The sequence below is a fragment of the Cutaneotrichosporon cavernicola genome (genome assembly GCF_030864355.1).
Source record: "Cutaneotrichosporon cavernicola HIS019 DNA, chromosome: 3".
NCBI lineage: Eukaryota > Fungi > Basidiomycota > Tremellomycetes > Trichosporonales > Trichosporonaceae > Cutaneotrichosporon > Cutaneotrichosporon cavernicola.
In genome coordinates this window covers 1,103,592-1,127,182 of record NC_083395.1, presented here as the reverse complement: position 1 = coordinate 1,127,182, position 23,591 = coordinate 1,103,592, and the positions used below count along the sequence as shown (strand labels likewise).

General features: G+C 58.4%; 10 protein-coding genes across 10 annotated transcripts; 5 read left to right on the top strand and 5 right to left on the bottom strand.

Moving 5' to 3' along the window:
* Positions 1–2,986: 2,986 nt before the first annotated feature.
* Positions 2,987–4,048, top strand: CcaverHIS019_0304280 (uncharacterized protein; the record flags this gene model as incomplete). The annotated part of the gene is made up of 2 exons (XM_060598873.1): positions 2,987–3,030; positions 3,091–4,048. 2 exons carry the CDS (start codon positions 2,987–2,989, stop codon positions 4,046–4,048), a joined length of 1,002 nt encoding a protein of 333 aa, XP_060455623.1.
* A 576-nt stretch (positions 4,049–4,624) lies between these two features.
* Positions 4,625–5,857, top strand: CcaverHIS019_0304270 (uncharacterized protein; the record flags this gene model as incomplete). Its single annotated transcript, XM_060598872.1, has 1 exon — positions 4,625–5,857. The coding sequence occupies one exon, from the start codon at positions 4,625–4,627 to the stop codon at positions 5,855–5,857; it is 1,233 nt and encodes a 410-aa protein (XP_060455622.1).
* A 115-nt stretch (positions 5,858–5,972) lies between these two features.
* On the bottom strand, positions 5,973–7,330 carry CcaverHIS019_0304260 (uncharacterized protein; the record flags this gene model as incomplete). Its single annotated transcript, XM_060598871.1, has 5 exons — positions 5,973–6,308; positions 6,398–6,749; positions 6,810–6,902; positions 6,956–7,130; positions 7,276–7,330. 5 exons carry the CDS (start codon positions 7,328–7,330, stop codon positions 5,973–5,975), a joined length of 1,011 nt encoding a protein of 336 aa, XP_060455621.1.
* Positions 7,331–7,768: 438 nt separating this feature from the next.
* CHC1 (uncharacterized protein) lies at positions 7,769–13,290 on the bottom strand (the record flags this gene model as incomplete). Its single annotated transcript, XM_060598870.1, has 11 exons — positions 7,769–7,865; positions 7,901–8,046; positions 8,082–8,327; positions 8,364–11,905; positions 11,947–12,568; positions 12,605–12,777; positions 12,815–12,868; positions 12,908–12,984; positions 13,087–13,163; positions 13,206–13,223; positions 13,267–13,290. 11 exons carry the CDS (start codon positions 13,288–13,290, stop codon positions 7,769–7,771), a joined length of 5,076 nt encoding a protein of 1,691 aa, XP_060455620.1.
* Positions 13,291–14,096: 806 nt separating this feature from the next.
* Positions 14,097–14,983, top strand: CcaverHIS019_0304240 (uncharacterized protein; the record flags this gene model as incomplete). Its single annotated transcript, XM_060598869.1, has 4 exons — positions 14,097–14,116; positions 14,238–14,521; positions 14,802–14,863; positions 14,900–14,983. The coding sequence occupies 4 exons, from the start codon at positions 14,097–14,099 to the stop codon at positions 14,981–14,983; spliced, it is 450 nt and encodes a 149-aa protein (XP_060455619.1).
* A 243-nt stretch (positions 14,984–15,226) lies between these two features.
* CcaverHIS019_0304230 (uncharacterized protein) lies at positions 15,227–16,048 on the top strand (the record flags this gene model as incomplete). Its single annotated transcript, XM_060598868.1, has 1 exon — positions 15,227–16,048. One exon carries the CDS (start codon positions 15,227–15,229, stop codon positions 16,046–16,048), a length of 822 nt encoding a protein of 273 aa, XP_060455618.1.
* A 149-nt stretch (positions 16,049–16,197) lies between these two features.
* Positions 16,198–18,101, bottom strand: TRM2 (uncharacterized protein; the record flags this gene model as incomplete). Its single annotated transcript, XM_060598866.1, has 5 exons — positions 16,198–16,446; positions 16,507–17,029; positions 17,075–17,440; positions 17,489–17,708; positions 17,753–18,101. 5 exons carry the CDS (start codon positions 18,099–18,101, stop codon positions 16,198–16,200), a joined length of 1,707 nt encoding a protein of 568 aa, XP_060455617.1.
* A 289-nt stretch (positions 18,102–18,390) lies between these two features.
* On the top strand, positions 18,391–19,867 carry RPT4 (uncharacterized protein; the record flags this gene model as incomplete). Its single annotated transcript, XM_060598865.1, has 7 exons — positions 18,391–18,468; positions 18,505–18,547; positions 18,579–18,698; positions 18,741–18,808; positions 18,841–19,173; positions 19,261–19,805; positions 19,849–19,867. The coding sequence occupies 7 exons, from the start codon at positions 18,391–18,393 to the stop codon at positions 19,865–19,867; spliced, it is 1,206 nt and encodes a 401-aa protein (XP_060455616.1).
* Positions 19,868–20,211: 344 nt separating this feature from the next.
* On the bottom strand, positions 20,212–20,763 carry CcaverHIS019_0304200 (uncharacterized protein; the record flags this gene model as incomplete). The annotated part of the gene is made up of 2 exons (XM_060598864.1): positions 20,212–20,343; positions 20,398–20,763. 2 exons carry the CDS (start codon positions 20,761–20,763, stop codon positions 20,212–20,214), a joined length of 498 nt encoding a protein of 165 aa, XP_060455615.1.
* Positions 20,764–22,259: 1,496 nt separating this feature from the next.
* On the bottom strand, positions 22,260–23,512 carry CIA1 (uncharacterized protein; the record flags this gene model as incomplete). The annotated part of the gene is made up of 3 exons (XM_060598863.1): positions 22,260–22,916; positions 22,951–23,039; positions 23,071–23,512. 3 exons carry the CDS (start codon positions 23,510–23,512, stop codon positions 22,260–22,262), a joined length of 1,188 nt encoding a protein of 395 aa, XP_060455614.1.
* Between the last annotated feature and the right edge of the window lie 79 nt (positions 23,513–23,591).

The following is a 23,591-nucleotide window of genomic DNA, read 5'->3' as shown; positions in this document are numbered from 1 at the left end:
TGGGGCAGGGCAGCGTTGCGCGGCGATCATGACGTCGGCGCGCGGGCTGGTTGCACATTTGATTGAAGCATTGAGGGACCCCGTGACAGGTAGTACGAGTGTGGGCAGCTGAGTGTCGACATGAAGTGACCGCCACAGCGAGTTGTCCTTGGCGTTCTTGCAGGGCTACTGGACAACGTGGGGCTGTATCAGGTGCATTGAGCCCGAGCAATGGGGAAAATCACCCAACGCATAGACGGCTCCCGGAAATACACTTTGGAAGTGCGCAAGTCGTTATTCCAAACTTGCCGAATGTTGAGAACGGCGATATTCCCGCGAGCTTGTGGCCCTGGGACCTTGCAGTGTCTTGGTGCCATCGCATCCCTCCTAGTGGTCATGCGAGCGCCATAAGTCATCTTGGAAGGTGTGGCGTTTACAGTCCGTTGGCCGAGAAACACCCTGTTCTCTGAACAAGTCGCCACGTTGATCCAGTTGCGGATTTTGCCCTCTGTAGCACTATCTCACTCTAATTTGCGTAGTCACCCTTGTGGCAGTGATCACGACGATCCTGTCGATCACCAATAGACCACCGACGATCCTTGACTAACCCTACAGCCCCCTCCGTCAAATGAAGAGGAGCCAACCCTCACGCAGCTTCGCAACAAGCTTCAACTTGCCCTTGTCGAGGTAAAACAGGGCGCCGAGTAGAGTACACCATCCCCATGTAATCACCATACCCGAGCCGGGCGAGAGCGTGCAATCTTTTTGACCCGCGTGACAGTGCATGTAATGGCAAGCAGTGGTAATCAAGATAGCTTCGATTGCGTACGTTGGGCGACTGACGTCGTGCAGGAATCATGGGTTTGGGTTTTCACCCGCCCCTGGTAATCCAGGTGGTGACATACCTCCCGCGAACACAAGTACTGTGTCGCGGTTCGCTCCTGATTCCCATTCTGTGGCGGACCACATCATCCATCAGCCGGCCTGCCGGGCGTTTGCCGGTGGACATGGGTAATCGATCACGACAACCCGGTACCTCAATGGAATCATTCCCGTTGGAATTTCCTAGCACAGCCAAACCTTGTCTTGCTCGGCTTCTTGGCCGTCAGCCCGTATTCACAGATTCTCCACAGATTCTGCTCCACTTTCACCACTTGGATAGAGCACCTGGTCAATTCAATATCTCGCGGGTTCGAACTTTATGGTCTTGCCTCGGAACGTCTCGTTGTAATTTTGAGCGCATTTATTACCGCTCTGGCCCCGGCTGACATGCTATGTTGTGGCAGTTAAATATCGGACAAGGCTTCACTAACCGATTTGCTTGGCACGGAGTGCGTAACACACACTGGAGAAGCCCAGAGGGGCAGTGTTCCTGCTTGTTCCTGTAAATTTCTGCTTGTTCCTGTCCGTTTCCTGCTCCAGCCAGCAACCTGAACTGACTCAAGTTGTTCGGAACGGCTCCTCTCTGCGCCTAGTTGTAAGAATACTGCTCTCTCGGTTGGTGACCCTGCCTTGTACTGCCCAGTTTAGGGCAGCCTCGTCTCCTGTCTGCTTCCTCCTTGGGCGCATGGCATTCATGGCTGCACGCACGCTCTCTCTTTTGATTATCGAGTGTGGCAAATGAATGACTCCCCGTCTAACTGCAATATTGTTCTTTCCGCAGCAGGCATCCCAGAACAATAACTGGGCTCATTGATTTCCCGAGACAGTTTGTTACCCTCTCGAGTGCCCAAGCACCCTCGAGACCCAGGGTATTGTACGGCAGTGGCACCCTAGACAAGCTTAATCTTCTTGCTTGCCTGGTTGACGTACATGTCATGCCCGGCATGCACACCTCTAAACCTTATGTATGACCAATTCATAGAGGCGAGGCAAGCTCAGTAGAGGTCGTCGGGAACGTCTACCGTAAGCTGGATTTGTGCAAACGTTATTCCAGGAAGTATTAAAACAGGGAATGACGTGACGTGTCCGCCACTAGCTCATCCTTGGCCCATACCGTTCCGACAGAAGCCGAATATTAGTCGGGTTAGAGCATGTGGACAGAAGGATTACAGGTACCGCTTGCGGATCAACCGTTGCCCGAGCAAGTGAAACGGCCAAATGCAAAGGAGGATTTGAGTTTGCAGTGGGAGTGAATGGTATATCCGAGAGAGAGTACGTCCGGAAGCGTGCGGATGAAACGCAAGGACGGCGATTGGACTTGCAAGTAGGAAACAGTGTGTGGTTGGACGCTAAACCATGCAGACAAAATGTCCCCCAGTTCAGCACGTTGACGTATGTACGTATGTACTCCCAAGCGTTACTCATGGCCGAGGTGGAGGCTGTTCCGCACCGCCATAGACATTACACGGTAAGGCTACGGGTATCTTTCAGAGCATACTGCTCTGTCCCGCTCTGCCCGACCACATTCGGCATGTAGGGTACATTTCGTGGACATGGATATATCTCGGGCTCCATTGACGCCGGCGCTGATTCTTCGAGACGTCGGACACTAGGTACAGCTTAACCGCTCCCGATATCCGGTGACCGAGGGCGGAAGCAGTCTAAACTCAACCTTAGATTCTTTCCGCTCTCCACCATTTCAGAGTGACAGTTTAGCGCCTGATCCGCCACTTGATTTGAATCATTCAGATTCCCGCTCCCGACAGGACAAGCGTACCCTAACAAATCCATTCGCACAATGTATATTCCCACCATCCCACGCAGGGCACGGGACTGTAACGCGAGAGATTGCGACTGCCTCGGTTCTCGAAAGGATTCCAACACAGAACAGGAAAGTGACTGCCACAGAGTCGCCGCCATCTCTGATCGAAATGCAAATCTCCTCTTGCTACTGCTCAACGCTTCGCCGTCGAGTCGAACGCAAACACAAACCAACATCACGTGAGCAACGGAAGTAAATTTGAGCCTGGGCCTCCACTCTGACGTCGTCAACATCCAGAAACATCTCCAGCTGGGCGGCGAATTATGTCCATCCATCCAATTGTTGCTAGTCCATTCTATCGCGATGCCGGATGACTACGACGTCCCCAGGCCATCTAAGATCAACTTGTGAGTGCTTGGTGCTACATACCCAAGCTCCTCCACACTCTTGAAGTCGCTGACACTCAGGAAAGAGACCGCCGCCGAAACTGCGTCGCGGATATATGCCAAGGAGCGTCGTCGAGTAGAGAAAGACCGAGAGCGGGTGGCCCGAGCAAACGGGATGCGGTACAGTCGCGAGCGTCAGCGTGGAAGTGAGGATGAGCGGGGTCGTCGCGCCGCCTACGTCAACGACATGGACGACATGGGCGAGCTCGATGGCGGCCTCTTCGGTACCTTCACCTTTGGCTCGGGGCTACCAACATCCACACCAGGGCTGTCAGGAATCTTCTCGCGGCTGTTTGGGGCACGCGAGTCGCGAGCCCGTGACATCTTCGATGGCCCACCGCCCATGGGAACCATGGGCGCAGACGCGTACCGCGCTCATGTGCGCGAGCGCTTCCGCACAGCGCAACGAGACGAGGATTTCCGAGAAGAGATCCGACGACGCACGGCACGCCGGGAGGCAGAGGAAGCAACGTTCCGGGCAGATCGGATAGCCGAGGAGCGCGAGGAACGAGAGGCCAAACGCCGCCGGCGCGCCCGCGCCGAGCAGGCAGCACAAGACGCACAAGCAGCGGCGGCTGAAACGGCAACATCAAGGCGCGAAGAAGCTCAAGCGCAAAAGGCAGAACGGGCTCGTTGGCGCAAGAGATGCGCCGCGCTGTTCGACGTCGAGATTGTCAGCGTCGAGTTAGGATTCGCTGATATCCCGTGGCCAGTAGCCGCCGCCAAAGGCGCGGGATTCAGCATCGTGCTCCACCCGGAGGATATAAATGCGGAGAACGTGATGCGCTTCCTTTTCGCTCTGGCAGACGACGAGGGGACCGACCGCCGCAAGATCCTGCGCGAGGCGATTCGTCTCTTCCACTCGGACCGCTTCCACTCGCGCGTGCTCCCGCGCGTGAAGGAGAGCGAGCGAGAGCGCGTGCGTGAGGGTGTTGAGGTCGTTGCACGTATCCTCACCCACCTCCTGTCAGTCAAGTAGCGTGACCAACACTAGGCTGCACCCCGGTGCGCGTAGATGGACATACAATCCTATCCACGTCCGTCACTGCCGACTTCGACAGAGTGAGCAATACCAGCATCATCACACGCCCTATACCCAAGCACTCGACCACCACCTGTCTCGCTCACTAGCTGTATATTAAACCGTGTAGTTGTTTCGTATGGTCGACGTTGTAGCACATCATGTATCATTGACTCTGACTGACTGGACTGACAGCGAGTCGGTCTTCCCTCGCGACTTACCTTCCTCGCCCGCCAGAGATGTATTTAACAACACAGTCCGCCTTTACATTCAGTTTCTCCCATTTCCTCAACCTCTCATCCCCCCCAGCACCCTCATTATTCACAACCAGTTGTGTCTCGTTTGCCTGACCTTGTACGCCCTCTGTCCCCACAGTCTTGTATCACCCACCCTCCGAACACTCTTTCAAACCGCTGAAGCCGTCCTCACGGCCATCGATCAACCTTCCTCCGCAACTCTAACCACCGACCCCAGGAAGGTAACTGCTCCATATCCCGAACCTCCAAACCGAACACAGCCGCAGGAAGCAGTAACATGGTTGACCTTGGCTCTCACAGCCACAAGCGCCGCGCGAGCGAGAGGGGTGATAGTCCAGATCGCGTCACTACCGTCTCTCTCGCAAGCGGAAGCAAGGGCTCGTTCTCATTCGGTTTCACCGAGTCTTTACCTTCCTCCCCCTCTGGCCCCTCTTCATCACCCCCGCGCATCACCTGGCCTCATCCCACGCCGGAAGCATCCTTCTTCGGATCGTCACCCTTCCTTGGGACGAAGTCTCCCAGTAAGGGCAATGAGGAACGCTCGTCCAAGCGCCACTGCCCGAGGACAACATTGTCGGCAACGAATGTCGGACCTCCTTCCTTGAACTTCCCAACCCCAGCTGAAACACCCATCAGCACCCGCTCATCGCCGTCGGTAGCAGTTGAGGTCGTGGGAGCTCCCAGCCTGGTCCCGCTGCCCACGACGCCGCCCCTTGCCAAACCCCGCTCGCCAAGCCCCTCCGATCCCATTGAACCTTCCCAGTTCAGGCCCCGGCCCACACCAAACCTTTCCGAGATGTTCGCGAGGGCAAATCGCGACAAATGGCGCCAGCGGTGCGAAGACCTCTTCAACCGCGCAGACCGCCTCAACTCTGATGCCCGCCTCGATGCCGACACTCGCTTTGATGTCGACCTCAGCTTCGACGCGGACTGCTTCGATGAGGATGACGGTTTCGATACAGACTGCTTCTTCTATACCAAGGGTTTCTACAACAACAACGATTCCGATGACGATGAAGCCCATTACAACCCCACTGTAACAAAGGGCATTCCCTCAGCCTGCTCGGTGATGGGCAACATGATCCCCGCCTTAACGGGCGCAGCCCAGACAATGCTTAGGTTTACAGACATTCCCTGGCCGGTTCAAATCCAAATCCTCGGTCCATGGAAGAAGAGCATTTCCGCCAACATAACGGAAGACGACGTAAACCCAGAGAACGTGAGGGCCTTCGTACACGCCCTCGCCGACGACGAGGGGGTGGACGCACGTCAGGTAGTGGCGGACGCCCTCTGGTATTTCGACCCTGATCGCTTCGACGACCAAGTCCTCCCCCGCATCTGGGGCAGTGACCGCCGCGTCGTACAAGTTGGCGCCGAGACGGTCTGGCGCTCCCTTACTGACATTCTTGCGCGCCCCGACACCTCGGAACTTACTCTCCTGGAGGTCAACGCCGGCAATTCGCGCCAATGGGAAGCGTCGCTGTTCGCCCCGACCGTTCGTCCGCTGTAACCCGCAAAACTCCTGTACTCGTAAACACCCTGCACCGGCCAGCCTCCACGGTCTAGTCTTAACAAAACAGTCCATGTTCCCCACGCCCTAGATTAATGTATCCTTGTTTCTTAGTTTAAAGGCGAGCCCGCGGCGCCTCGACCTTGAGCCCCTCAACAAGTGCGTCGCCGACGAGCTTGACAGCCTCCGCCGCCATTCCCCAGCTCGCCTGGTATCCCGCTGGCCCAATCCCGTACGCATGCACGACAGGCACGCGGCGGGAGCCGAAGCGCTTGTCCTCGCGCTCGAGGCGCGGCCCGCCACGGCGGCTGGGGCGGAAACCGACACACTCACGAACAATCTCGATCCCTTCAACGGTGCCGTCCTTGCTGAGCTCGGGAATACGAGCCAGGCAGTGCTCGAGGATCGAGCGGGTCATGTCCGGGTCGGGCTCGCGCACAGTGCTGCTGACCTGGCATCAGCGCGGATCACTGAGAACGAGCACCCCTCTGGAAACGAAGCCCTGGACTGAAAGCCAGGACCTCTTGTCACTTGACTCACCTCGTAACACCCTCCGCAAATAACCTGGTTGCCCGAATTCGGCCGCGGAATAATATAAGTGCTCCGCGTCGGATGGTTCATGGTAGCATCCATGACGCAGCGCTTAACGGGCGCACGTACAACCACGATCTGCCCGCGAATAGGCTCGACGAGGTCATCCTTGACGTCTGCGAGTTGGCCAGCCCCCAGCCCCGTGGCGTTAACCACGGCCGCCGTGTTGGGCCGGACCGCCTCGGCGAGAGACTGAAGCGTTGCGCGGCGCAGCACAACACCTAGGGCGGTACACTGTGCGCCGAGCCACTCGAGGTAGTGGGGCGAGTTGACCGACACTGAAGTAAACGTCACGCCCACGCTACCGGGGGGACACTTGTCAGCCGGGAGGTGGGTGTAGTTGTCGGCCACTCCGGCGTACCAGTGGTTGTGGAGGCCGGCTTGGGTGGATGCGAAACGGGTAATGGGGAGGGGCATCGCCAGACCGGTCGGGATGAGGCCGCGCAGCACCTCGCTGAGAGTGTCAGTTTCTCCCCTCCACTCGCCATCTCGGGTTCAAGCACTCACAGAGTCTCAGCCTCCCATCTGCACACGCGGGGATCAGTACCAAAGGGACACCAGTTTGCGCCGGCCCACGGGCTCGCCCAGTCCTGATCGAGGTTGTCGCCCGGGAGGTTTCTCGCCACGACTTCGACAGCATACCCGCGCCGAGCGAGGATGAGGGCGGCAGTGAGGCCGATGACTGCGTGAGCAAGCGCTGCAGAAGAGACGAGGGGGTCGGGCGGATTCGGGACCGAGTAGCTCATGCGGGGAGAAGAGAAGGGGAGCGGCGAGCCGTCGACGACCCACCCCGGAGAGGCCGAGGCGGAAACAGGACCAGTACTCACCACCACTGCCGACTACGACAACATTTTGGGGAGTCGGGCCACGAACTGAAGCCATTGCAAGTGTGTGAGAGAGAGTCAAGTGGGGATTGAGACAAGAATGCGAAAGCATGTGTAGACTTTGGTCAAGGTGGTCAAAGAGTGGGGCTTTGCCCGATTGCCCGCCTCCAAGCTCTCGGCATATCGGTCAATTTAACATGACCCTACCAGTGCACAGATCTACATGCCGAGTGGGCAAGCGGGCAAAACCACGCAATTCAGGGCAGAGGACAATGGAAATAGAAAATAGACTAAACCATGGTCCGTATGTTGGGCCAGCTCCGGCCGTCGTGGCAGTGCATGCGGCCAACTTGATAGGACCCAGTGCTTGTTGGCCTCGCGATCAGTGTCAAACACGATACTGTGTCGCCGTGTTGTCGCTATTCATTTCATAATGGGTCTACATGATCATGATGAGAGAGGGAAAAGGATAAGGTGGCTCGCGGGCGCTCAAACTCTAGTAAAAGCCAGTCGGGTTGGGCATCATGCCCATCCCCGTTGGCTGCCCCATCATGCCACCGTTCATTCCCCCAAAGCCGCCACCGCCCTGGGGCCTGGACGTCAGCACGGACAGCCTGATAGGACTCACCCTGGGCCCCCAATCAACAGACGGCCACCGAGGCCGCCCATGATGTTAGAAGACTCCTCCTCTGCCGGCTCGTCCTTCTTCGCCTTTGCCTTGAGCTCCTTGAGCTCCTTCTCGAGGCTGGCGATCCTGTTCGAGCTGTCTCGGGACTGACGTCAACTCTGATGGGCCAACATGAACTCACCTGCTGGAGCGCGTATGGGCGCGTGTAGTCGCCAAGACCATACCTCCAGGTCATCTCCTCGACAAAGTCGGGCCGAACGAACTCATAACAAACGTAGGTCGCGGCAGCGAACGCGTCCTTGTTGCCGATGCCGATAAAGTACGCGCAGAGCTCCTCAACGACCGCCGGTTCCTTGCTCGCCGCAGCCGTCTCGAGGGCGTCCCGCCACAAGCGGTCCGCCTTAGAGATGGACAGCGACTCCTCCCACTGAAGTCAGCTCCTTGTCCGATCACGAAATCTCACCTTCGAGGTCTGGCGGAAGATCAACGCAGCAATACGCCTGAACTCGAGCAGCTCATGCTTCTCCAACCGCTTAGCAAGCTTGAGGGCGTCGTACTGGTCGTACTCCTGCAGCGAGCTTCTCAGAGTGACGTGGTCCTCCTCCTCGATCAGCAAGTCGTTGTACGCCTCGTTGACGACGGCGAGGTTGAGCTTCTGCGTCGCGATGAGGTACTGCTTGGCAAGCGGCAGGTTGTCCTCGTTCTGCAGAATCTTGATCACGCGGGCGTGGTCGAGACGAGCAGTCATGGCGGAAAGGAGGTCAGGGAGGAGCATGGGCTGTCGGGCAAGGTAGAACGACACGGCCTTGTACGCAATCTCCATGTTGGCGACCTTGACCACGACCTTCTTGAACTGGTCGTGGTCCCACTCGCCCAGACGCTCCATCATCGCGAGAGCAGCATTGTCTGGCTCGTCGTAGACAATGTAGAGGTAGACAAGCTCCGGCCACAGCGCGGCCTGCTCGGTCGCGCGGATGACCTTGGGGATGTTGAGGCGCTGCCAGAAGAGTTTGAGGTGCTCCATGAGCTTCTCAGGGCGGTACTTGGCGTACAGGACCGCGAGCTCAGTGAACATGCCCATGTGCGCACGCTCGAGACCAAGACCAGCCTCCATGAGGGAAATCGCCTCGTCAAAGTAGCCATTGCGCTGGTAGAGGCCAAGGAGCGAGTTGAGTTCCTCGGCGTGGACGATGAGGTTGAGACCACAGATCTGCGCGAGGCGGAACTCCTTCTTGTCCACACACGCCGCGTTGACCTGCTTCCACACTTGCGTGTTGCCGGCCTTGCGAGCGGCGTCGACGGCAGGCTGGTTCTCGCCGAGGTAGATGAGGGTGGTGGCAAGGCGAGCCCAGTTGGAGATGGACGAGAAAAGGAGCTTGGACGCCTGGTAGAGACCATCATCGAAGCACTTCTCACCGACTTGGAGGACGTCCGCCACGTTCGTCATCGACAGGAACTCCTCCATGTCGTGGAGACGGTCCGTCTTGGCGTAGGCGTATGCGAGCTCGGTGTCGATCTTGGGCTCACGGGCTGTCTTGCGGGCCATCTGGAGGTAGCGGATGAGGTCCTCGTGCTTGCCGGCACGGTTGGAGATCTCGATAACCTCCTCAAAGTTGGACGGGTCGTCGGCCTTGATGTACGAGTCGATCGCGTCCTTGATGCGGAGACCGTCGAGCTGAGCCTTGGCGAGGCGGCTCCAGACAGCGGGCTCGTTGATCTTGTTTGCGTATGCGTAGCCACGGTCGATCGAAACCATGTGTTCGACGAGGACGTTCATGGCCTCAGCGTGCATGTCGTGCTTCGAGTAGATCGTGAATGCCTCCTCGTAGAGACCCGACTCGGTCGCGACGCGAGCGATGGTCTCGACGTCGTAGCCCTCAAGCTTGTTGATGTACCCCATGACCTTGCCGCGGTCGTTACGGATGGCCGTGAGGAACATAAGGCTCTGGAGCGACTTGTTGTCGCTGAAGGGCGACTCCTCGAGGATGATCTTTTCGAGGAGCTCAAGGAGAGGACCGTGGAGCTCCATGTGCATAAATGCCTTGACGGTAACGGAGACGTCATCGGGGTCGGTGCACTCGGGGATAGCGGTGGAAACGACCTGGTCGACGAGGGCGCGGCGGTGCATGCTTTCCGGGTTGAGGACCTGAGTCCAGAGGTCGACATCACGACGCTTGACGAGGTAGCGGGCCTGGTGCTTGTACATCTGGTTGTCGTTCGTGACGTTGATGAGCTCATCGTCGCAGAGGCCCTTCGCGTAGGCAATGTAGGCGAGGTACGGGTCGCGCTTCTCGCAGTACTTGCCGATGACAGCCGGGTCGTAGAGGTTGTTCTCCTGGAGGAACTTCTCGGGGTTGTTGTTCGAGTCAATGGCAATCTTGGCAACGGCGTTGTAGACGGCGTGGTCGGTCGAGCCCTGCTCGACCTTCTGGTTGAGCCACGGGAGGATGAGCTTAAGGCGGTTTCGCTTCTCAACCTCCTCGACGAGCTCGTCAACGGGGAACTCGCCGGTCACGGACATGAGCAGGTTCTTGATCGTCGACTCGTCACAGTCGACGTCAAGGAGACCGCCGATGACCTGCGGCGTGCGGGCCGCGTTGACGCGCTGGACGTAGATCTCAATGAAGTTGGTGAGGCCGTTCTGGTAGAGGTAGAGAACGAGGTCGTGGACGAAGTCGAAGCGGTCGCACACGATGATAAGAGGAAGCTGGTCCGAGAGCTTGGCCTCCTTGAGATAGTTCTTGACCTTCTCCGGGTTGTAGTAATTGGACTCGCGGCACACGCGCTCGACCTCGCGGATCTGGCCCGTGCGAGTGGCGGCCTGGATGTACTTGAAGTGGACCTCGGGGTCTTCGGACAGGTTGACGATTGAGCCGAGGTAGTAGTAGAGACCCTCGGAGCTCTTGAACTGCTCGAACATCTCGATGAGCTTGACGGGGCCAAGGAGGTCCGAGTACTTGGTGGCGATCTGGACAACGATGGGAAGGTTCTGGCGCATGTTGGTCTTCAGCATCTCGCGCATGCTCTCAAACGACTGCTCCACAGTGAGGCGGCCGAAGTACTCGACGAGCCACTCAGGCTTGAAGAGGTTGGTGTGCACAACGACACGCTTGATGTCGTTGATGTCCTCGTAGTGCTCGAGGGCGCGCTGCATGAGGCCAGCCTTCTCCGCAAGGTTCGCGATGCGGGGGCGGTCGTAATGGGTGAACATCTCGTTGCCAAGAATTGCGTCCGCAACCTGAGGGGCATTGACGAGGTTCATCTCGAGGAGACGAGTCTGCAGAGGACCCTGCTCGGGCTTGTTGTCCTTGAGCGCGTCCAGGAGGAATGACGTCGCCTGCTGGATCATGTTCTGGCCCATGAAGATGTCGACAACGCGGTCCAAGTCGACCTCGGAGTCGTCCTCATCGTTGACGAGCTGCGTTGCAAACTCGGTGGCCTTGTCTGGGTTGATGCGGACGAGGTGCTGAAGCAGCGAAACGTAGTCAGGAGTGTAGCCAACCTTCTTCGAGTAGAGGACGATCTTGTCGAACTGGCCAAGCTCGGCGAAGCAGGCAACGACCTTGTTGGGGACGTTGGCGCGGAGGTAGACAGAGAGTGCGAGCTGCATGTCAACCTGGCGGACCATGTCACCGAGCTCCTCGCTGCACTCGAGCTTGTTCTCCTTGAGCCACTTCTCGAGAAGCTGCTTCTTGCCCTGCTGGATGACGGGCCGAGCCAGTTCGAGGGACTCATGCTTGTTGAGCTCGCCCTTCTCGAGGAGGATGCCGAAGTACTGCAGAATGGGCGAAAGAGTGCCCGCCTGCGCGGGAAGCTTCTTGAAGGTCTCGATGGTCTGGGGTGTGCGAAGAATGCCGCGGGGGGAGTTGGCCGCAATCTTAGCAGCGTCGCCGTACTGGCCGTTCTGAAGGTAACGCTGGTACTGCTCCATGATCATGTTGTCGGCACCGGGGAGACCGGCGCGGGTCGCGAGCTTGATCGCCAGCTCGGGGTTGTTCAGCGAGCCTTGAGTCAGTTCCACGAATCGTATGAAAATAAGGACTTACGCTGGACGTAGGGGACGAGAGTTTCCTCGTCGACGCTGACGCTGAGGACCTGGCCCTTGCGGTTGACACCAATGATACCGTTCATCTGCTCGTAGGGCGCAGTGGTGAAGATAGTGTCGCCCGAGATGCGGTTCATGTAGATGCACTGGCCAGTCTCGACCTCATAGAGGTGAATGAAGCCAAACTTGGTGACAAGGTAGATGATGCCGTGCTTCTCCGAGACCTGCATCGCGACAGGGAAGTCGTTGGTTGCCTCAGGAGGGAAGAAGACGTCAACGGCCTGTTTCGGGAAGGGCGGGTTTGGAGCCTGGTGGCCGATCTCGACAATGTGAAGCTTGGCACCGGTGCCCGTGCGCACAGCGAAGCAGAAGAGCTTGCTGGGGCTGCTGGCGCCGTCAAGCTTGAGCTGGGTGAAGGCAGCGGCATGGCCCTCGATCGGCTGCGAGACGCCCCGCTCTATCGAGTAGAGCTGCATAGAGCCCTTGATCTTGAACGCGTTCGAGCCCGGCTGGCCGGCGGCGGGGTTGGACGAGATGCCGATGAGGATGAGCCACTGGCCATCGGTGGACATGCGGTAGTTAATGATCTGGTTGCCGTTGAGGGAAGCGTGGCGGTCAAAGATCTACCAGTGTCAGTCCACTCAAAAACACGCACTAACCTTCTTCGGCTGCGTCTGGCCGCTAATGACGTCCCAGTGGTAGACGTGCTGGTCCGTGACCATGCCAAGAGTCGAGTCGGTGATCCAGGTCCAGAACGACACGTCCTCGTTCATGACGAACGAACCAAGCTTGGTCTTGGTTGCGAGGTTGAACACCTGGAGCTGGCGGCCGGCTGCTGGTCAGCTCTGGGTCACGGTTCATGGTCTCACCCTTGAGCGCAATGATCTTCTCCTTGGGGTGCATGATCGCGGAGTCGGCAGTGACTGGGGTCAGCAGGGTTCGGCGCGTGCAGCGCGACGTACTCGGCCTGCGCATCACGTTGTTGGCGTCCGCCAGGTCGACGATGACGACCTGGTTGGTGTCATTGACATTCTCGCGGCTGTGTGTCAGCTAAATGGGGAATGCAATGTCAAGGGTGAAAGGAGAAGGGGAAGCGGACGCAGAGGCGCAGAGGCGCAGAGGCGCAGAGACGCAGACGTACACGCAGATGAAGTGGTCAGACTCGAGGGTCAACGTCTGGAACGAGATGCTCTGGGGCTGGATGCCCAGCGCTGTGAGCTGACATTAGCAGAGTCCTGGCGTCGTCGGCAAGATGCTGACCTGGACATGCTCGGTGAACTGGGGTCAGCGATGTGCAGTGGGTGGTGACGGTATAACGCACGTTGATGGGCTTGACGTCGGCCATTGCGTCGGCCTTGGATGTGTGTGGGCTGTGCTCAAGGAAGGAGATGCCGACGTGGCGAGCAGGAGACGCGAGCTGTCGGCGCTTGGGTGGGGGGAGATGTGTTTTGGAGAGCCCGCTTGCGCCTTATAGCCGGGTTTCGAGAGGGGGGAGGAGAAGGGTCGAGGAGGGATGAAGAGATGGGGAGATGAGGTGAAGTGGTGTTGAGGTGGAAGCCGGATTCAATGTCAAGCCAAGCTAGCTTGCTGTCGCGTGTTCATCGTATCCTAGCTTGTGCGGTGACGCTGGCGTTCAGGGAACAGGTGGAGGCCCCCTTTTCAGAAGTGCCACGATACCGGTGATAACGGAGATTCAACCAAAGGTGGAGGTTGTCCACTCTATAGAGTTGCACAGACCGTGGGTTGAAGAGTAATGGGACACCAGTTACGCACAGTTCGTTTGCACAGACTGGTTCAATGACCCTCAAGGGTGCATCGAGGTTAGCGACGCATCTTATTAAGGTCAGAATATGTTTATAGTATAGTATGGTGGCGCCAGTTGGGTAGCGCGGCTGAAAACAGTGACAACAAAAGATCGATTAAGGAAGGTCATCAGTGGTCTCAACGGACGCGATCAAAGCGTTGGCATATACGCATACCACTATACGCGTGACAGCCATCATTATGTAGCTCTTCCCTTCTTCTTCTCTTCTCTCGTTTCTCGTTTCTCGTCTCTCTGGCTCTCTCCTCACTCACATCCTTCACATAATTCGTGTTCTCATCCACTCCCCACACTCCTTTTCCCGTTCTCAGCTTCATCGTGTTCGCCTCATGTTAAACCGCGACCCATCGTGAGTTCACCCCTTTACCTTACGCCTTTCCTTTCTTCCTTTGCACGCGCTCTTCTACCCCACGCGCTCCGAGTCGCCCTTGGCAATTTGTCTCCTGCCCTCCTACACGCCCTAATCCCAGTCCCTACTTTCCTGGCTCTGAGTCGCGCGACGACCTCCACGCCTCAAATTCTCTTTCCGCACCCTCACCGAAGGCAATGCGGAAACCCTCACCTTTCGCCTCGGAGGCCGAGCTGCGCCATTCCTTCACAATCCCCATGATCAGCGTCACCCACGCCGAGAACGACTATGAAGGCGACGACCCTCTCTCCTCTATGGAGACTAAAACCAAAGCGACAGAAGCACGCGCGGTCGTCGAAAGCGTACAGACTGTTCTAGAGGAGAACATTGCGGGGATTGACGAGTGTGAGTGTAAAGGTAGCTCGCCGTACGGGCGAGGGAGAACGCGGTGGACTCGAGGGAAGTGGTTGGCATTGGGAAGACAGACACGAAGGAGGCGGTGACAGGGAGTAGGATTCGTTGGGCCGGAATGGTGTACGATGCACAGGCTCTGCACCAGGCACGAGGGAGTCGTTGCAGTCCAGATGTCGAATCCAATTGAGGCCTTCGAGGCCGTGAAACAGCAGCATGCTCTTGACACCGCGTCAGGGCTACATGGCAATCTCGTATGACGCGCTGACCCCAGCCCCACCGTCCCTCACGAGCCGGCGCCGTGGAAGGCCGCTCCAGCCATGGTACCGTAAGAAGGTTGGTTTGTCTGGAAACGCCATCGACTAACTTCAGTGGGTTATCCTCGGCGCCGCGGGCGTCCTCATCGCCATTGCTATTATCGTACTCGTTGTGGTGATTGTGGTGGAGACGCGCTAGGCGCCGAGTTGTCGTTGTACATTAGTGGTTCTGCTGGGTATTCCGTATAGTAATGCATTATAGTGGTTTCCTCTGACCTGCGACATGAAGCAGGAAGCGTGTCGAGCGGAAGTGTTCGGCGATGGCCGACTCGGCGTTCGCGGCATTGATTACCGGCAATCACAGCCCACAATCAGCCTCCCAACATCACCAACACTCTCAACGTCTCAACCCCCCATCTCGCAACTCGCATCTCGCATCAAGATGATCAGTCTCGTCACACGTCGTGCCGCTCTCGCGCGGCCCCTCATCCCGCTCCTCCGCCACTCCTCCTCCGCCACCTCCGGAATCCTAGTCGAGGACCGGGGCCCAACCCGCCTCATCACATTGAACCGCCCAAACCAGCTTAACGCGCTCACGCCGGCCGACCTCGATGCTTTTATCCAGGCGGTCGAAGGCGCCCCGGACTCGGTACGCGCAATCGCCGTAGCGGGTGCAGGACGGGCCTTCTGTGCGGGCATGAACACGTCGGCCTTTGAGGGACTGGATACAGCGGCCGCCCGCGACCTGATCGTCAAAGTTGGGCGCGCGGTTGGTTGCCTCCGCCTCTCGCCCAAAGTCACCGCGGTGCTCGTGCACGGATACTGCCTCGGTGCCGCGTTTGAGATGGCCCTCGCGGCTGATTTGCGCCTGGCTGTTCCCGGCGTTCGCGTGGGATTGCCCGAGACAAAGGTCGGCATTCCAAGTGTCGTGGATGCTGCTTTGTTGAGGCATCACGTCGGGCTGAGTTTGGCAAAGGAGATGCTGTTGCTCGGCGAGATTTATCCCGTTGAGAAGCTGGGAGCGGGGTTCGTTAATGCATTCGCGGAGCAGGGGGACTTGGTTGCCAAGGGAGAGGAGATGCTTGGCAAGGTCGCTGAGCTCACTCCCGTCGTTATGGCTGCTCAGAAGGAACTCAATGAGGCGTGGATGAACGAGAGCCATGTCGATGGCATCGCGCGAAGCATCGACGTCTTTTCGCGCGTCTTTGCCGATCCCAGCACACACGAGGCTGTGGAGAAGTACAACGCCAAGCGGAAGAAGTAGCGTGAGTCCTGAGATGGGAGAACTCTGCACACTGGATAGCTGATACCAGTCGAACCCAGCCCCCAGTGTAGACATAGCAGTCTGTAGCTCGTTGCATGAGCCTGTTAAGAAATCAACTCTGTCTAACTCCATTACATGCTCATCCGGCCTTATGCCTCCTCAACCAGCCGCAACACACCCACGCTCTCCACATGCGCAGTCTGCGGGAACAGGTCGAAGCCGCGCAGGCTCTCAAGCTCGTACCGCCACTTGCCCTCACCGCGTTTCTCGCTCTCATTCACGAACCACCCAATGTCGCGCGCCTGCGTGTGCACGTTGCACGAAACGTAGACGGCGGTGAGAGGGCGGAACTCGAGCAGCTGCTCGAGGAACGGCGTGTCGCATCCCTTGCGTGGTGGCTGGGGTCAGCGTTCCCGTCCACAATTCATGTCCCACGTCCAGAACGCCTCTCAACTCACGTCAATCACGACACACGAGTGGTCGCCTCCAAAGCCGGCCTCAGCCAGCCCGCCAAAGATGTCCTCGGCCTTGCCGCACAGCCACGTTGTCTTCGTCCCGAGTCCGTTCATCTCGGCGTTGGCCTTGGCGGCCGTGATCGAGTCCTGTGAGATCTCGACACCAGCAACCCGCTCGAACTCCGGGGAGAGTGTAATCCCGAACAGACCCGAGCCGCAGTACGTGTCGACGAGGTGAGTCGGCCGCTTGGATGTCATACCTGGCGGGAAGATGGCAGCCTTGACGTAGTCGGTGAGTGGAATGAGGATGGAGTTGTTGTTCTGGAAGAACGAGCCCGCGGCAAATGAGAACAAGAAGTCGCCGACGCGCTCGTACACCTGCTGCTTGTGGTTTGTAATAGCAATGTGCGCCGTGTCAGTTGGCGTGGAGGGGTCGAAGGGGTTCTCGGCGGTGGGGAGCGGGTCCGGCGCTGGCAGAGAGTCGCGCAACAGCAGAGTCGCGCCACGCTTAAACGTTGCGATCGTACTGGGGTCAGCTTCCGAACGCTGCCGAGCTGAGGAAGACACTTACTCCCTGATGCGTTGCCGTTCCTCGGTGAGCTTGGCGTTGAGGACGCCAGTTGCGATCACACACTCCTCGATGTCGGCCACACGGCCCCCACCGATGGTGTTGAAGCCGATCTTGGGCACCCACGAGGGAGGGTTACCCGCCTCTTCCTCTGACGCATGAGCAGCGCGCACAGCCTTAGGCATTGCGTCAAAGTGGGGCGTGATCTTGGTACGGTACGCCCACTGCTTGGGCGACCCGATCGTGTCGAGGATTGCGGGCACCTTGCCAGATTCGAGCCCCGAGTAGCGCTGGTAGGCGAGGTCGACAGTGCGCTTCTTGTGCTCGAGCTGCTTGGTGTATGGCACGTCCTGAAGTTGGCAGCCACCGCTGTTGTCAACCAGGTGCCCTAGCACTGCTAACCCCCTCGGCACTCACCACACGCCAAAATACTTGCACCCGGCCTCCGGGAACTTGCGGCGATCGCCCTCGCCACCGCGCAGGTCGTCACAGTACTCAAGCGTCTCGACATAGTCGGCGACACTGTGGAACCGGTCGTGCTTCCATACCTTGGCGCGGATCAGGTCGCCAGGGTGCGCCATGGGCGTGACGATGGCCCACTTCTTGCCGTCCTCCTCAAAGAGAGAAATGCTGTCGCCTGGGGTCAGTCACCAGCTTCTCACCTGGAGCTTTCTGACTCACCGTTCCGGCCCATTGCGCCGACACGCAGCTCATAAACGGTCTGCAGTTCCAGCCCCTCTGGCGCAGCCCATTCGCTCTCGTCCCCGCGTGCGACCACACCGTCGACATACTCCTTGCCGAGGAAGTCGGCGATGTCGCGGTGGAGGATGTCGCCGTGAGAGTAAGGGTCGGGGAGGTAGCGCTTGTTGCGCTTGCGCTTGGCCTTGCCCTGCTGAGGCTTCTGCTGGGGCTTGGGCTGGGCCTTGGCCGGAGCAGCGGAAGGCGCGTCAGAGGAGCCGTTCATGGGCGGCTCGTCGGCGCGCACCTTCTTGGGAGCAGGTGAACCGGTTGGTGTGTGGAGTGACGACATGGTGCGGAACAAGTGTGTGCGAGGGATTGAGGCGCGTAAGAGTGCGCGCGTTAACATGGACACGCGGAAATTGTTGTTGCCAAAGTAATTAAGTGCACTCCCATTGACTGAAATTTAAAGTGGAGGTGATGTTGAAGTTCAGTCGCGTGTCGATCGCGTGAGTTGACAAAAGGGGAGGAATGGATAATGTGTAGGGAGGACGCGCGTTGAGGTTGTAGTGGCATGACGCTGCTATCCACCATAACTGATCTGATCTGATCCTCTTGAGCAACAACACATACCAACCACCATGGCGTCCACGGAGGCATCCTCGTCCACGCACAACTTTGAACAGGCAAAGATCGATGCCCTCAAGGCGTATCGCCAGGTACGTTCCCTTCACGCAACCCCGCTGACAGAGTAGAAGGTGCGCGACCACAGCAACTTCAGCGACAACCTCAAGAAGGGTACGTGTTGGTATTGACAGAGCTGACTCAGTCCGCCTGAACATCCGCGCACTCAATGCCGACTATGATAAGACCGAGGAGGACATGAAGGCGCTGCAGAGCGTCGGACAGATCATCGGCGAGGTGTTAAAGCAGCTCGACGACGAGAGGTGTGAGTCCGCTAGGTGGTCATCTAACGGCAAGCTGACAGCAGTCATCGTTAAGGCATCGAGCGGGCCTCGCTACGTTGTGTCTTACCGCCCTACCCTGCCTGCCGAAAAGGTGAGTCTCCGCCCTTCCTCACTGACGGCCAGCTCAAGGCCGGTCTACGCGTGTCTCTCGACATGACAACATTGACGATCATGCGCATCCTGCCGCGCGAGGTCGACCCAATGGTGTACAGCATGAGCCTTGAGGACCCAGGAAGCGTGTCGTTTGCAGGTATCGGTGGACTGGGTGACCAGGTTCGCGAGCTGCGCGAGGTCATCGAGCTGCCTCTCATGAACCCCGAGCTGTTTGAGCGTGTTGGCATCAACCCTCCAAAGGGTGTGCTCCTGTACGGCCCACCAGGGACGGGCAAGACGCTGCTGGCACGTGCCGTTGCGTCCACGCTCAACACTAACTTCCTCAAGGTCGTCTCTTCAGCTGTGAGTGGAGCCAGGGTAGCGGTCAGGCTAGCAATACCCACCGCGTTCGAGCCAGCATTCCCAAATTTGGGCATCGACTAACTCCAGATCGTCGACAAGTACATCGGCGAGTCCGCACGTCTAGTCCGCGAGATGTTCGCATATGCGCGCGAGCACGAGCCCTGCATCATCTTCATGGACGAGATTGACGCGATCGGTGGTCGCCGTTTCAGCGAGGGCACGTCTGCCGACCGCGAGATCCAGCGTACACTCATGGAGCTGCTCAACCAGATGGACGGCTTCGACTCGCTTGGCCGTACCAAGCTCATCATGGCGACGAACCGTCCCGACACGCTCGATCCAGCGCTCCTCCGTCCCGGCCGTCTTGACCGCAAGATTGAGATTCCGCTGCCCAACGAGCAGGGGCGCCTTGAGATTCTCAAGATTCACGCCAAGGGCATCAACAAGAGCGGTGACATTGACTACGAGGCTGTTGTGAAGCTCTCGGACGGGTTCAACGGCGCCGACCTGCGCAACATCTGCACAGAGGCCGGCATGTTTGCGATCCGCGACGACCGCGACGCCATCGTCCAGGAGGACTTCATGAAGGCCGTGCGCAAGATCAGCGACGCCAAGAAGCACGAGACGACTCTGTGAGTGGCAGCTACGTATTCTTGACGTGAAGCTGACGGACAGGGACTACCAGGCCATCTAGTGTGCGGGGGATACATGTAGAGTTACAACGTCGTGGCATATGCAACATTCTAGAAGTAGAGTGCTCGTCAGCGGGCAATGGTCTGCTGCAATCCCGGCTTGAACGTCATCTCTCCAGGTGTTCATACTCATCGAATTGCTCTTTGTTCAAGACGTACGTCAGGTGTGATGAGAGCACTAACTCCTGCCGTAACAATCACACTAACGACGTCTGTATTCGACCAAAATGTCCATGTGCATGTAAACATTTTTGTTACAACGGGCTCGATCATCGATGTCCTCCTTACACCACAACTGCTACCTCCTCCCTCGGACCTCTTACATGAGTAGTCATGTAAGAGAAGCTCACGCCTCCTCCTTCGAGTAGGTCGACGACGCGTCGCTGCTCGCGATGCTCGGCGACTTCTTGACCACGGGTACGGTCGCAGCGGCTGCGGCACTCTTCGTCTTCCGGCGATGGAGGAGGAACCAAGCCGCCTAATGTCAGCAACGCCAACATTTTTACCTCTCCCCTCGCTCTGTCAAACTCACGAGGGCACTAAGCACCAGCATGCCCAAAATAAGAACCAGAATCATCACCCAACTGCAATCCTTGCTCTTCCCGGCCGCCGCAGAAGACGACGTAGCAACGGGGTTAGATATAGCCACACGCGTAGGCGCAACCACGGTCTGGAGCACGCGCGTCCCCTCGATCGTGGTGTAATCGACATAAGTCGTCCAGTCTGGCCCGCCATAGACCACGGTCTTGGTTTGGGTATACGGGTACGTCCAGGTGTAGACGACGGTTGTGGGGCCTTCGGGGAGGAATGTGGACTTGGGGGAGGGGAGATCGGAGACAACCTGCGGGGCTGGCGCCGCCAGGACGAGGCCAAGGAAGAGGAGGAGGAAGGCGAGCATGACAAGTTGGATGAGGTGGATGAGGCGGATGGATCAGTAGAGGGTTGAGCAGAAGTTGATCCTACAAAGAGAGAGCATGGATGGTCACATGCTTCTTCACTTGAAGATGAGGGCTTGAGCGAAGCTGCATTGCCTCATTGCCGATCTAGGGTCAGGCACCCGACCAACCATGTCATCCAAAGCACCCAAAGCTTGAGGAATGGAAGCACAAATGGAATGATGGTGACCTCGGAACCTCAACGAGCTTAGAACTAGAGAGCTGGACAGAGGACGATAAAGGACAACTCCAGTCAGTGGAGTCACGGCCTCGATGTCCGGCCACTTATTCCTAGTAACCAACACCCCCGGTTTCTTATTCTGGACCTCACTGCTCCCGTCATCACTAACACAAGCGCAACGATCGTGATCACGTACACTTCCCGCGACCCATCCGAAGCAGCGGCCGCCGTAGGGGCCGAGTCCGCACGCGCGTGCACGTCTACCACTGACCCGGTGAACAAAGTTGGGTCGTCGACGAAGTGGTGGCGCGGGTGGCGCGAGACGTTAGTGAGATGGACATCGTGGTCAACAACGCCAGCGTAAGCCTGTGGCGCTACTTGACGTTACGGACGGTGCGTATTTGGTGATATAGCTGATGTAGACGACCTCACATGTCGTGGAGTCGAACCTTTATGCGTCGATCCATCTAGCTCGCGCATTTGTGCGGCATTGGCTCAGCCACGAAGACGAAACCGCATGTCTGGGGACGAATATCATCTTCGTCAGTGTGTGTGGGATGCTTAACGGGCTCCAGAGGCAGGCGGTGTACAGCGCCTCCAAGGCTGGACTACTCTTGCTCCCAAAGGTAGGTTTCCTTGGTCGCGCTAACATAACGCAGTGCCTCGCCGGCGAGTGGACGAGATACGGCATCGCGATAAACGACCTGTCGCCGGGGTACGTCGCAAGCGGGGATATCTAAATTGAGCGGCCGGAGTTCGTACATAAGTGGATGGAGGGGACGGCGGTCGGTCAGTTTGGGGCACCCGCAGAGATTGGCGACATGGTGCTCCTCTGCTCGGACGGGGCGTCGCATTTTCTCACTGGTACCAATCTCATGGACGGAGGGTGCTCGGCCCCGTCGTAGGCCGTGGTGTGTATGCTTCACAACGATAAGTGCTACAGGCGTGTCAGCATAGAATCCTCCCGCGATGGAGATAGCAAACGATACACTGCCTGCAAACAAGAGTTCGGATTGCGTGTCGGAACGCCACCGTAGGAGATGTTGGGGCGTGGATGGAGCGATGAGGACATGACCGACTTGCGTGGCGTCGACGCCTTGCGATTCTCGAAGACGCGGTTCGCGTAGCCCAGGCAAAGGCAACGGTGCCGTCGAGCAAGGGTGTGCAGGAGAGCCTCAAGATGGGACAGCCCACAAGTTGTACGCCACAAGCAGTCAGAAATCGGTAACCTGTGAAATGCGGATGGAATGTTGCCTCTCTACAACTCTATTTTCCTCTCTACTCGTCCGCAACAATGCGCCACACCTTGACGCTCCCGTCGTCCGCCGCGCTGGCCAGGAGGCCCGCTCCCTTCCCGTCCTCCCTCACATTCCACCCGAGTCCGTTCACGTCTGCGACGCCGTGGGCCTCCCTGACGCCGGCAATCGGCACGAGCTTGCCGTCCTCGACTTCCCAGACGATGATACGCCCATCAGCACTTGCACTTGCGAGCAGGCCCGCTCCCGGCCCTGGACCCCATGCAAGTGCAAACACGGCGCCAGCATGCGCTGCCGTGTGGCTGACCTCGCGCATCTCCATGCCAGTCGCGACCTCCATCTCGCCAATCTCCTCAGCCTCGGCCTGAGCGCGAGGCACGCGCTCCCAAAGACGCACACCACCACAATCGCCGCCCGAAGCGAGGAAGCGCCCGTTCGGCGACCAGGCGATGGACCACACCGTCTCGTCTTCGACGAGGGGCGGGATATCGAGCGCCAGCGCTTCCTTCTCCGGTGGCGTTGGGGAGAGTGCCTCACGAAGAGACGGGGAGGCCGTGGCTGGGATCTCCAGCGGCGTGGCCTCGAGGGCGGGTTTGAGGCGCTGGACTAACGTCCAGTCACTGTCTGGGTCGTCGAACATCAGATGGATGTTCGAGTCGTAGGACGCGGACGCGAGGAGCTGTCGTCAGAGAACGGCTTTAGTTGGAACCCACCTCGTCGTGCGGGTGCCACGCGACTGCCTTAACGTCCGCCCCGTGGTCCATCATCACGGCAATACACTCAAAGTCGGCATCCGGCTGGACTGGCGTCAGTGCCGCCACCCAGCAACTCACCCTCCCATACCCAAACACTGCGATCGCGCGAGCACGACGCGAGCAACCCGCCGTCCGCGCTGAATGCAACGCTCTTGCACTCGTTCTCGTGCCCTTCAAGCGTGGTGACGCACTCCCACTCGCCCTCCTCTTCCTCCTCCCAAACACCGACTGTCGAGTCAAAGCTGGCGGTCGCGAGCGTCCGCCCTCCCGGCGCCCACGCAATCGATCGGACAGTGCGCTTGTGCCCCGTCGGAATGCTGGTTACGAGGCTGAACACCGGCTTGGGCGAGGACGGGGATGGGAAGTCGTCAGAGGAAGAGGGAGGGAGGGTGTAGGTATACAGCCGTACAGCGCGGTCGGTACTGCACGACGCAAGGAGAGAGCGCGCGGGGTTGAAGGCGACGGCCCACGCTGGGTCGGCGTGCCCTGGCACATCGGCGATGGGTTGGAGCGCGGGCATGGTTGATAGATATGAGTCACCTTGTCAGAGTACGCTTGGGTGGCCCGAAATCGAGGATGGTCGAGCGGAACCAATTCAG